Source organism: Hyperolius riggenbachi, chromosome 3, assembly GCF_040937935.1.
Source record: "Hyperolius riggenbachi isolate aHypRig1 chromosome 3, aHypRig1.pri, whole genome shotgun sequence".
NCBI lineage: Eukaryota > Metazoa > Chordata > Amphibia > Anura > Hyperoliidae > Hyperolius > Hyperolius riggenbachi.
Window position 1 is genome coordinate 512,658,225 of NC_090648.1, and position 13,647 is coordinate 512,671,871.

Genomic DNA, 13,647 nt, shown 5'->3' on the forward strand with positions numbered 1-13,647 from the left:
ACGACCAATCAAACACTAAGGGGGAGGAGCTGCCACAAAATGTAAACAACTCCAGCGTGTGGGCAACACACGCACATAGGTGGAATCAAGTGTTAGATGGTAAGTGACTGTAACTGGGTGGTACAGGCGAACAGACAAACCACATAAGGCATACATATACTTCTTATCACTATCATACAGTGTTAATCTATAATCGTTATAAATCAAATAAACTGGAGCCGAACTGACCAAGCCAGTGTGAGCTACACGTAAATGGGAACAATGTACAAATAACCCATAGCTTGGGTCAGATGTCCCCGTTCAGTGTATGAAATACACATTTTGAACAAATAAGTATAATAATGAGTGATCGTTAAACTGTCAGTATATTGTGTGCGGCCCTGTCACACAAAGGGAGGCATAGGTCCCAATCACGGCGAGGCCATCGAACCACAAGCACAGGGTAGTCAGAGATGCAAAGGAGCAACAAGGCCAGAGGAGCCGAGATGCAAGGCAGAGAGGTGAAAGAAGCTATCATCCGTCTGGAATTTTTATACGATGGAATTTTAAAAGTTTTATGAAGTCTGGGAGAGCTCCAGCTTCTTCTGCAAATTATATCTGGATTACCACCTGCGGACTAAATGGCAAAGCTCATTATTAACAGTCAGCAGAGAGGCCGGTGCGGGATTGATGTACGCCATATCATTTTATAAACTAAGGGGGCCGGCCCATCATTACTCCATACTGCAGCGCGATCGCCCTTCCCACGAATTGAAAGAGAATTGGTGCATCACCATGGCCGTATAATCAATCTTTCGAAATCGGAATTTGGTGAAAGTGCTGCGCAGTACTAGAGGGCAGGTGCAGAATGGTCCCGGCCACAGGAATGACAGGGGAGCGCACACGGCCGAACTGCGCCTGCGCCGACCAAAGTTACCGGGAGAATTGCGGAGGATCCAGGAGGCAGAAGACAGCCCTGAGAAGCCCCAGATTTATATGAATTTTTCCTTTTAATTAATCTCAGGTCCGCTTTAAAGCAGGATTGTCACCATAAAAATCAAATGTCAACAGCAACTGGTCTGAGTGTATTAAGTGATAAAGATGCTAATCCTGCAGTCAAAACTTGCAAAACTTTTTCTGCTGTTATGGTTTGGAGTTATCACATAAGTTAGGAGCACTGGCCCCTTAATAGTCAGTGCCAAACAGTTGCATGCTGGGGGTTCTTTTTATCTATAATATATTCTTCCTCTTCCATTTATTTTCCTGCCTAGCTGCCTATCTGAAAAATGATCCTCTGCTCACTTGTGTTTACAAGCAAGGCTGAGGCGAGTCAGCGATTGGAGGAGAAAAGAAAAAAAAGTAAAGGGCAGAAATGACATCAGGATTTAGCCTAAACTGTGGGCAAAAAAACATGGTTCCCACCAGGAACAGAATTCTCTTCATTTACTATATAACATTCACTGAAATCAAAACGTGGACAGTATAATACATGTGTTATGTCAGTAGCTCAAGTAATTATCTACTTATATATACCGTATGTGGATTTCCCCTGGCATAGTATGGCTAATCCTACTGCTTTAAGCTACATTTTTTCAAGGAGAGATTACAGGAGTCGGGGGGGGGGAACGAGGAGACGAACAGACGATGCACAGAGCAGGTTTGTGAATCCATCATGAACATACCCTCTGTGCTTACCTTAGGTACAGTGCTGGATTTTTGGAAAGGTAACTAGGGCCCGGGCATTGGGAGGCAGCTGGCCAAGGGGCGGAAGGACATAGAAGAGCGATCATTGCCCATGGAAATCGGGAGCTGCTGGCTGCCCAAGGGATCTGTATACAACTGAAGGAAACTGCTGCACATGAAGGTTGGACATGGAAAAGGGGGCTGCCCAAAGATTAGGGGGGAGGGGTGGGTGCTGCACATGAAAGGGGAGCTGCAAGAAAGTTGAACAAAGTATACATCTAGCCTTGCTTAGGTAGCTTTGCCTTGGGCAGAGGGGTAACTACACTGCGATTGCAGAGGGGCCTAGAGCTGTGAGGAGGTCCCAACTACTAACTTTCACTCCCTCCGATATTGGGGGTCCGTCCTTCAGATCAGTTGTTTCTGTGGCTACACTTGTTATGGGGGTGAGGATTAGGATGGCTACTCTTGTTTTATGACCCTTGTGAGATGGGCTTCCAGGCAGTGAGGGGCACCAGGGGGAGGCAAGGGAAGGGGTGTGACCATTGAGGGTCAGGAGCGTATCTGGGTAATATAGAGCCTATGGGAAACCCTGAAATTACGGGATCAGTGGATAATGGCGCACAGCGCCTATGCATAGAGATGGCGCCGCATTAAAAAGATACGCTTATCGCTATTTATCGTTAGTACTGCATAATAATGGCGCACAGGGAAAAAAAGAAGAAAAACGGCACACAGTAACGTTACTTATCAATAGTGGCACACACTAACGTTATTTAGCAATAGTGGCACACACTAACGTTATTTATCAATAGCGCCCTACATAAGCCAAACTGCAGAAGTTATTTAACTGCAAAACGATGAATGGATTTAACACTGTCAAGGTTAGGGTTAGGCACCAACAGGGGGGTCTTAGGGTTAGGCACCACCAGGGGGGTGGTTAGGGTTGGGCACCACCAGGGGGGTGGTTAGGGTTAGGCACCACCAGGGGGGTGGTTAGGGTTGGGCACCACCAGGGGGGTGGTTAGGGTTAGGCACCACCAGGGGGGTCTTAGGGTTAGGCACCACCAGGGGGGTGGTTAGGGTTAGGCACCACCAGGGGGGTGGTTAGGGTTAGGCACCACCAGGGGGGTGGTTAGGGTTAGGAACCACCAGGGGGGGGTTAGCGTTAGGCACCACCAGGTTATGGATAGGTACAGAGAGGGTTCTTTGTGTTAACGCAAAATAACAATAAGGCTTTAACGCTAAATAACAATAAGGCTTTAACGTTAAATAGCAATAAGCGGCAAACGGATTAGCGGCAACACTGTGCGCCATTATTCACAGGCGCTATTTTCAGATGGATGCTACATTACGCCCCTTCCCTCCATCAGAGCCCCCTTCCCCTCTACATACAGCATCCTATCTTGCATGCATGTGTTATGGTTGCCTGTATTTTTTTGGCTCGAGATATTGCAGAAGTTACTTTTTTTGGAAATCTCTCTTCTTATTCCCTCTCTGGCCTCTTTCCTAACACTGAGCCAAGTGCACCCTACACACATAAACTAAGTAGCCATGTTCCCCAGGTAACAGAATTATTCTGATATGAGCTCTGAGTGACAGAGAGGCATGGGGTGCGGGCATGGCAGTGCAGCCTTGTCAAGGCAGTTGTGAGGGGCCAGCACTGGATTCCCCCAAGATTCAGAGGAAGTATCCCCCAAAGTTTTTTTTTTTTTAGTTAGAGTCTCTTTAAGATGGGTGGTTTGTACAGCTTGGAAGATCTGCTATGAACAATGCGGTCGCCGATAGAGTGAGGAGTCTGTGCCAGCGAGAGACAAAGCTTCACTAAACCCTGCGATGCTGAGTCAGCGCACACAGTAGCTGCACATTTATCACGCAGCATCAGATACTTTGCTGTGTGCCTGCCATACATTTATCCGCCATAATCAAGGGAGGTTACTACTTGTGCAACCTGACAACGTATAGGTGTAATCCTCACCAGGGAAGCAGAACCAGTTCATCTAAATGCAGCACTAATGGGATAATATTCACTTTCCCTGTTCTGTGGTTAGCGATTAGGCCAATGTTTCTGGAAGAGCACACACCGATTACACTCCTGTCACAAAGACAATCAGAGTGTGATGTGTAGAGAGGGAACAAAATGCACAACAATGTCTACCTACATTAGTATTGTGTATTTATATAGCACTGACATCTTCTGCAGCACATTACACAGTACATAGTCATGTCCAGAGGCGGGACAAGGTCCTCCAGCACCCAAGGCTGAGACACCAAAGTGCGCCCCTCCATCCCTGCCACCCCAGCCGTCACACACTGATTGCTATTAGACTAAGAGGTGCCACAGGGCCCACAACCTCCCCAACACCTTAATATCTAGTTATCTGGCTTGCAGTCACTGCTATGTATCCCCTTTTCTTATTTATTTCTGCTTCAAACACAATTTGGAATGACAGCTGAATGAATTGTGCGCCCCCTCCTACACTGCTCCCTGAGGCTGGAGCCCCTCCAGCCTATGCCTCGGCCCAGCCCTGGTCATGTCACTGACTGTCCTCAGAGGAGCTCACACTCTAATCCTACCATAGTCATAGTCTAATGTCCTACTATATTATTATTATGTATTTATAGGGCACTGACATCTTCTGCAGCACTTTACAGAGTACATAGTCATGTCACTGAATGTCCTCAGAGGAGCTCACACTCTAATCCTATTATAGTCATAGTCTAATGTCCTACCATATTATTATTATGTATTTATATAGCACTGACATCTTCTGCAGCACATTACAGAGTACATAGTCCTGTCACTGACTGACCTCAGAGGAGCTCACTATCTAATCCTACCATAGTCATAGTGTAATGTCCTACCGTATTATTATGTATTTATATAGCGCCGACATCTTCTGCAGCACATTACAGAGTACATAGTCATGTCACTGACTGTCCTCAGAGGAGCTCACAATCTAATCCTACCATAGTCATAGTCTAATGTCCTACCATATTATTATTATGTATTTATATAGCACTGACATCTTCTGCAGCACATTACAGAGTACATAGTCATGTCACTGACTGTCCTCAGAGGAGCTAACAGTCTAATCCTACCATAGTCATAGTCTAATGTGCTCCCATATTATTACACCCAGCAAGGGCACACAGATTTTAAAATATTTCCTGCTAAAATCGATTGAAAGGGCCCATTCACACTTGTGCGTTTTAGTAGCGATTTAGTATCGCTAAAAATCGCTAGCGGTTTAAAAAACGTGTGTACAATGAAAGTGTATGGAAGTGTTCTCATCTAAGCGATTTGCAATTTGCTGAAACGTAAATGCGTTGCCTGCAGCATTTTCTGAGCGATTCTGAGCGATTAGCGGTTCAATGTTAATTATAGGAACGCTGGAAAATCGCTCAGAAATCGCTGGCCTGTTCTCAATCAACAGTTTTCCCAGCGATTTTACCCAGCCAGCCTCGCAGATTACCCACAAAAAGCTAATTGAACTAGAAACCACAAAACGCTCATAGCTAAAAAAAACACTGGAAAAATGCTTTCTATACAGTGAATAATCGCTGGGAAATCACTAGGAAAAACTGTTGGAAAACGCCAGAAAGTCGCTCAGCGATTGCGTTTAATGATTTCCACTGTGAATAGGCCCTAAATCTGTGTGGAGGGATTGGAGCAGATGGATCCCTCACTGATCAGATAATGTCCGGCAATAGAAAGGATCTTCAGACAAGTTAGTAGGAGGCTTAGTGCTATATGTACCCATCTTTATCCCATCATGTCACAGATAAATTCATATATGAATATCAATCTTCTCCGCCACATCACACCTTGTAAGGAAGGATCATAATGGTCCAAAAAAATGTATTTTACTACGTTCAACTCAAGTATGGACCACAGATCACCTAAACATTATCCTCCTCCTCACCTGACTGAATGAAATATCGAATCTTGGCATTGAGCCCCCGATCCTTATCTGTAGCTTGGACTTGTAGTACTTCGGTTCCGGCGGAGGCCGCGTCAGAAACGCTCTCGTCATACACGTTATGGAGGAAGTGAGGGGAGTGGTCATTGACATCTTGTATCTGGACGGTGACTCGCACAAAATTACGCTTGATGTTAACTTCTTGATCCCGAACCTACATAGTAAAGAAAATATAGATGTTTATTTTACATTTCTTTTAGTTTATTTAATTCTAATTACTGAATCCCCCCCCCAAAAAAATAAATTAATAAATAAAATGAAAGAAATCTACAGCTGTGCAAAAATTTACAATCGTCAATTACAAATAATCAGATATATTTTCAACTAGTATCTGTAAAATAAAATCACTGATTGGTCAGGGGTTTCGCCCCGCCTACATCTATACACAGCAGCCATATTATATTGTCACATATTAGGTAGCGCACAGTAATTTTACTGGTCCAAACGCCAGGGAAGCCCCGCCCCTTGCGCTAATAGCGGCACATGTGCTACCAGTATAATGTATGTGTTGTTATGAAAATGCACATGGTTGGAATCTTGTTGCCCGAGACTCTCAAGTCATTATTAAAAAGCAATTTCCCTTTCAAGTGGCCCCCCCAAACCTTAAAATACTTGGGAATCCAGATCACCCCTGACCCGAAAGATCTATTTTCAAAAAACTTCCTCCCCGCCCTAGATAGGATTAAGAGGGACCTCCAGTGCTGGGATAAACCTCAGTTTTCCTGGTTTGGAAGAACAAATATAATAAAAATGACAGTAATGCCCCGCCTGCTTTATCTTTTTCAGACACTACCGGTCTATATTCCAGCAAAATATTTCAAACAGATCACGCAATTGTTCTCTAAGTTCATATGGAGAGGCCGCAGGCCTAGATTAAAATATGCTCTTCAGATTGCCCCTAAAGAGATGGGGGGAATGGCGGTCCCCTGCCCTCGCCTATACCACGTAGCGTCGATTCTAATTAGAATAATAGACTGGCACAGACACACGGAGCAAAAAGTCTGGGTAGGTATGGAAAATGAACTGTTAGCTGGTCGCCTGGCCCTAGCCCCTTGGTCTGCGCATTTACTTCAAGTAACTGAACCAGCGGCTGTGTTAATCTCTTATACGCTTAAGCTTCTAGGGAAGTATAGATCCAGCCCATTGATATCTCCATGGCCTTCCCCTCTCCTCCCTCTCCTGGACAATCCACTGTTTGCACCAGGCCTACAGGCTAAGGGCTATTTGGCATGGCGGGCAGACCCACCTATTAGAACACACCATCTTCTCACCAACGGGAACTGGGTCCAACTCTCAGACTTACTCACACAATTTAATTCACCTGAACTAGACATCTGGAGTTGGAACCAGTTTAAACATTTCATAAGGTCCCAGGGAACAAAGGAAAGATTTAATAGACCCATGACCACTTTTGAGCGTGCCTGCATGGGAAAAGGAATGATTAAGGGCATGGTATCCTTGATATACTCGCTATTGAACGCTTCTGAGTCCCCGGCAGGTGCACTCAAAACCAAATGGGAAGCTGATCTGGGAGAACACTTCACTGATAAGCAGTGGAATAAAATCTTAATATTCTCACAAAAAACATCCATAGCCTCGAGAAGCCAAGAGGCAGGATATAAGGTTTTTACTCGATGGTATCTTACACCCTCCAGGCTTCAGATCATGTTCCCTGGCACCTCAGGCACCTGCTGGAGATGTGGAACGGAACAGGGCACCCTTGTACACATATTTTGGTCTTGCCAGGGTCTTTCTAGATACTGGGCAGAGGTGAGGGAGCTGATACACATTATGACAGATTTCCTACCACCTGACTCCCCTGCATTTTTCCTCCTCCATCATAATACGTGGTCCGTTAGAAGATACAAAAAAACTCTAACGCGACATTTGATTAACGCTGCTAAGATCCTGATAGCTAGACATTGGAAATCCTCGGGGGCCCCTTCCATTCAGGAATGGCTCCGAGAGGTTGACCAAGTCCAGAGAATGGAGGACCTCACATCCTCCATATATGACAAGCATGAGCAATTCTGGAAGACGTGGTACGGATGGTTTGAATTCAAGGAATCTGACCGCTATCGCTCCCTCATATCAGCCTAACCTTATAACACGCTTCAGAAATGTATACCATAACCCTGGTGTTCGGAAGACAGATATGAGCTCCATTGATGCCCCCGGGATCCTATTCTCAATACCGCTTTTCCTGCACTTATTTTCCTACTATCTCTTACCTTTTCTCTCTCTATTATCTGCCTTTCTCTTTACTCTCCACTCTACGTCATTTCTATCCTCTTTGTCCAGGATTGAACCTTGTCCATGTATAGTAACCATTTATAGATCAGTCCAAGAATCATCTCGTTCTTGATATTAAATCAGATGTGGTCTACATGGAAAGACATTGTCATTCAGGTTTTTACACTCCATAGGCGGAATATTCAGTCGGAGTCTGGTATCGGTGTATGACCCCTTTGGGCCCGGTACTGACCCCTCGATAGCCTCTATACTTAATGGAGAGTCTCAACCTCATCAAAAGGACCTTTGTTAAATAGTATGTCACGGACTACAGCAGTGATGTTTTGGTAATTTTATCTTTTAGTTCGCTTGATGGACCCACACTGGTTGGTGGTCCATCCTAATATGGTATATAAGACATCTGGGAATAGGTTCTGGTTTTCATATTCTGTACTGTATCATTATTGTTTCTGATTTATACTGTATGTGACGGGATTTATATCCTCAATGTATATATGTACCTTTTCTAAAAACATTCAAAATAAAAGAATCTTTAAAAAAAGAAAATGCACATGGTACTGTATTACCGCACATTACGTTATGTGCAACCCTAGCAACACGTGTTATCCTGGTAACTCGCATGGCCCTAATAGGGTAATTGGCAGTAACGCTAGGACCGGTAAAGTTGTTGTGCGATGCCGGCATAGTTACCAATAGGGATGATCAGTAATATGCAAATTCTTCTGAAACTATGCAAATTGTTTGTAAATATATGCAGTTCAATAAACAGACCAAGAAATTTACACCCAGGTTTAAATTGGTCCATTTTCAAACTGAATACATTTGCATACAAATTTGCATAATTTCAGAATAATTTGCATCTCATTGATCATCATCACTAGTTACCAACCTTTTGTTCCCCAGGGCCTTTATTCAGGGCTGGTGCACACCAAGCGGGTTTTGTAGCGTTTTCAGAACTGCTTGCGGCTGCGGATACGCTTGGGTAATGTATTTCAATGGGCTGGGTCACACCAGAGCGGGAGGCGTTTTGCAGAAATGCATACTCCCGGGCTGCAGCATTTTTTGGATTTCGGAGGCGTTTCTGCCTCCAATGTAAAGTATAGGAAAAACGCAAACCGCTCTGAAAAGCGCTAGATCCGAGCGGTTTGCCAGGCGGTTTTGTTACAGAAGCTGTTCAGTAACAGCTTTTACTGTAACAATATTTTAATCTTCTACACAAAAAAGCTCCAAAAAACACTACACAAAACTGCAAAACGCTTCATAAAAATAAGAAAAAGCGTTTCAAAAACCGCTAGCGTTTTGCGGATCTGCAAGCGGTTTTTAGTGTGCACCAGCCCTCAGTTCATTTTTTATTAACCACTTGAGGACCCACCCTTTACCCCCCCCTTAAGGACCAGCGCTGTTTTAGCTGATCTGTGCTGGGTGGGCTCTGCAGCCCCCAGCACAGATCAGCGTGCAGGCAGAGCGACCAGATCGCCCCCCTTTTTTCCCCACTAGGGGGATGATGTGCTGGGGGGGTCTGATCGCTCCTACCTGCCGGGTGTTGCGGGGGGGGGGCACTTCAAAGCCCCCCTCCGCGGCGAAATCCTCCCCCTCCCTCTCCTACCTGGCCCCCCCTTGGAGATCCGGGCTGCACAGGACGCTATCCGTCCTGTGCAGCCAGTGACAGGCTGTCTCCTGTCACATGGCGGCGATCCCCGGCCGCTGATTGGCCGGGGATCGCCGATCTGCCTTACGGCGCTGCTGCGCAGCAGCGCCGTACAATGTAAACAAAGCGGATTATTTCCGCTTGTGTTTACATTTAGCCTGTGAGCCGGCAGCTGGCGACGCAATACTGCGTCGCTGGTCCTGCAGCTGCCACTTTGCCGACGCGCGTTATGAGTGCGCGGTCGGCAAGTGGTTAACTTGTCAATAAAATGCTTTTTAAGCCACCAGCAATCAAGGAAATAATTTTGACAGAACTTTTTCATCTATTTTTTTTGGTAAATTTTTAACTGCTAAAAACTTATTTTAAACAGAAGATGAAAAATGATCTCCTAAGAGAAACCTTAGAAAAAGTGAATTGAATAAGGGCCAGTGGCACACATACAATTACTTTTGTCTTTTGAGTTTTCTCCTAGGTCGAGTTAATTTTTTATCTTCTGTTTAAAACAACTTTTCAGCAATTAAAAATTTACTAAAAAAAATGATGAAAAAGTGATGAAAAAGTAGTCAAAATTACAATTTTTTTTTTTACATATTTACCTTAGGGACTGAACTTTGTTAATATGTACGTTAAATGGGTATATTACTATAACTTTTTAAATGATGGGCTTGTAATCAGGGATGGACGCAAAACTGAAAAAATGCACCTTTATTTCCAAATGAAATATTGGCGCCATACATTGTACTAGGGAAAAAATTTAAATGTTGCAATAGCCGGGACAAATGGGCAAATAAAATATGTCAGTTTTAATTCCGTTAGCATGTATTATTTTAAAACTATAATGGCCACAAAGTGAGAAATAATGAATTTTTTCAATTTCTTATTTTCCTGATAAAACATTTTTAGAATAAAATAATTCTTAGCAAAAAGTACCCCCCAAAGAAAGCTTAATTGGTGGCGAAAAAAACAAGATATAGATTGTTTCGTTGTGATATGTAGTAGTAAAGTTATAGGTGTATGAATGGAAGGAGCGCTGACGGGTGAAAATTGCTCTGGTTTTTTAAGGGGAAAAAACCCTTCGAGGTGAAGTGAAAATGATCTCCTAGGCGATAACTCAGGAGAAAAAGTTATTTGCATATTGGGCCAGGTGAGATAATTCATAAGATAACCATGTAAGGGGAGATAACTCATGAGATAGAGAGATAAGTGGAGATTGTTAGTTTTGTGGATGAGCCCCTCTGCGCCGTACAAGCACACTCACCATAACTGTCAGGATATGGACGGGCATCGTCTCGTAATCCATGGTCTCCGTGGTGAACAGGACACCAGTATTGGGGTCCAGCCGGAACATTTTGGTGCTCCTGGGGTCGGCGCTGCCCTGTATGGTATAGATCAATCGGTTGCCGCTGTCTTTATCTGTGGCGCTGAGTTTTATCACCTCGGATCCCAGCTGAGCATCTTCTGCAATCTGAACGGTGTAGTGATCTCTGGTGAATTCAGGCCGGTGATAATTACCCGGAATAACAGAAATAAAAACCTGCAGGAGAGAGTCAGCGTTACTCACAGCCCAGGGCCACATTCTGCAGCTGTTGGTGTGAAGTCTTGTAAACTAGTCTTGTACTAGTATTGAGCTTCCAACCAAGTGTTCTTAGAGAGAACCTTAAAGTGTACCAGAGATGAAACGAGCCTAAGCATTCATACTTACCTGCCCCCCTAGAGGCCGTGGGCCGCTGTCCTCCTGGTCTACTGCGCTCTCCTGCAGTCGTCTCCAGTGTATTCCTCAGTCAGCCTCAGTCCCGCTCCACTGCGCAGGCGTGGGTCAACAGCGCGCGACCCCAGTAGCATTTTTCACATACGCAGCTGGCTAAGGTAATAACTGCCTGCCACAGGAGCGCGACCGAGGCCAGGGCCCCCTATGCCCAATAGTCAGCCTTTACCAGTAGACAATTGTAAAGAGGCGCCCTAATCGTAGATAAAAGCATCTAAAAACTGTTTAAAATTGACAAAAACGTGAGGTAGCTTACCTCAATGACGACAAATCTTTGTAATAAAAAAAAAATTATTTATTTAGCTCCCTTGGCTAAATATTCCATTTAGCTTGGCACTTGTATTGGCCTGAGGAAGCGGGCTTGGACCCGCGAAACGCGTTGCCTGTGCTATAAATAAATCTTTTGTTTATTACAAAGATTTGTCGGCATTGAGGTAAGCTACCTCACGTTTTTGTCAATTTTAAACTGTTTTTAGATGCTTTATCTAGAGCGCCTCTGTACAATTGTCTAGTGCATCTTGTACCCCCATACGTGTCCCGTTTGAGGGGTGGAGACAGACCACGCGTGGTGTACACCACGGTGGACACCTGTCCCCTTTTTTTACCCAAGAAGTGCGACCGCATCCAGGTCCTCGGTGACCTCCCCGAGTGGAGTCGGGTTTATTGTCTCCACCTGTCTCCTGCGGTCGGTTGCCCCTCTGCAACCTACCTTTGTGAGTAGATTTTCACTTACTACAATTACCCGATTGTATTGACGTACTGCACCATTGGGCTCCCCGTTTTTGTTCCCTGTGTCCTTTTTCAGAAGGTGTCCTGACACCCACTACCCACTTCAGCCTTTACCAGGGCTGGGTAAGGAAGGGGCGGAGCTGCCCAGGAGGACGGCAAGGAGCCTACGGCGTACATGGGGCTAGAGGAAGCCCATGGCAAGTATAAATGCTTGGGGTTGTTTCATCCCAGGTTTGAGACATAATGAGATAGAGATGTCAATGTACAGTGCCAAGAATACAAATAACTAGGCTGTGTTCCTTTTCTTATTTTTCTGCCTGAAAGAGTTAACATTCAGGCATGTCGATGACAGCGTCTCTTTAGTTGGGACCTAGTTGGACTACAGAGCAATCCTTACTGGTAAGGAATAACAACCAAAAAAAATCTACTTTTTTTTTAAACATAACATAAAACTGTTGAATATCTAAGTCATTTTTAGGAGTAGGAAGACAGATACATTTGTTTATGACATCAATTTATTTTCAGTTAAGGTTCACTTTACAGTAAATTGAGCCCCTGGGTGCTCCTAAGTTCACCAAACCAGTGAGAAGTTCTGAGGTGGTTTTTTTGGGCGGGAGGGGTTCGCTAGCCTATGGTCGCTCACGCACACGTCCGCCCGGTGCCCTTGCTCGGTGCCACGGCTGTGCGATTGCGCACTCAGCGCCAGATTCTGGAGCTTTTACTAGGTAGGATTTACCTTACAAGAAAACTGATCTGCCGGCTTCAGTGCCTGAACTATAATAGAAGACAATCTATACTGTGTTTATGAACAAAAAGGGGATCCGCACCAGACCAGATTGAAGTAGAAAAAGGCTAATTTATTTGAAAAATCCACAGACAGTGCAATAAAATCACAGGATCAACTCACGCGTATCGGGCCTACCATCTGCCCTTAATCGTAGTTAAAAGTGAACCTGTATAAGGAGGAATTTATATGGAGCCAGGGAGGAAAAACTCCACCCCCCGGGAACACACAAACTACTCCTTAAAGGAACATACACTCTCAGAAAACACTTGTACAAAAACATTGCTATAATAACATTGAAAGAGATGTATAAAAACTGTGTTTATATAAGGAAAGGCCACATGCAACAAACCCCACAAAGACATAAAAAGTAAATAAATGGAGTAAGAGATCAGAGCACGACGTGCTTCATAACAACTGACTCCTGACAGTGTATAAACACTGCGCTGAAACCGCCTGTAAGATTCGCAATAAGAGTTTGTTTGGCTCAGTGTTTGACAAAAGGATCCCGTGTGTAATCATTTAATGAAGCATGGAGAAGGCTCGCTCACACTTTAAGTATTTGGTTATGATTTGGTTCTTTACGTATTAGGTGACTAATCTATCTTATGTATGGCCCAGACAAGCAGTGCGCTGACAGCAGGCAGATATTCCCTCCAGAGGTTACAGGAACAAAAGCAGCATGTCCTGGAGGGATTATAAGCCCCATGAGAACCAGAGGCGCCCCAAGGACAACATCTGGACCCTTTTCTCTTGTCTCAGCCCTGAAGGGTCTCTGTGCAGCTTCCAGGGCCGGTGCTTCTATAGAGGCAACATGGGCAATTGC

The 13,647-nt window shown here is 44.6% G+C and overlaps 1 protein-coding gene across 1 annotated transcript in view; it reads right to left on the reverse strand.

Annotated features, from left to right (window-relative positions):
- FAT2 (FAT atypical cadherin 2) overlaps positions 1-13,647 on the reverse strand; it is a 208,769-nt gene that overhangs the window by 67,562 nt on the left and 127,560 nt on the right. Inside the window, exons 8-9 of the mRNA XM_068278392.1 lie at positions 10,802-11,077; positions 5,586-5,796 (exon numbers count right to left, since the gene is read on the reverse strand). Coding sequence (XP_068134493.1) covers positions 5,586-5,796; positions 10,802-11,077 — 487 coding nt within the window. The remainder of the gene's footprint in view (positions 1-5,585; positions 5,797-10,801; positions 11,078-13,647) is intronic.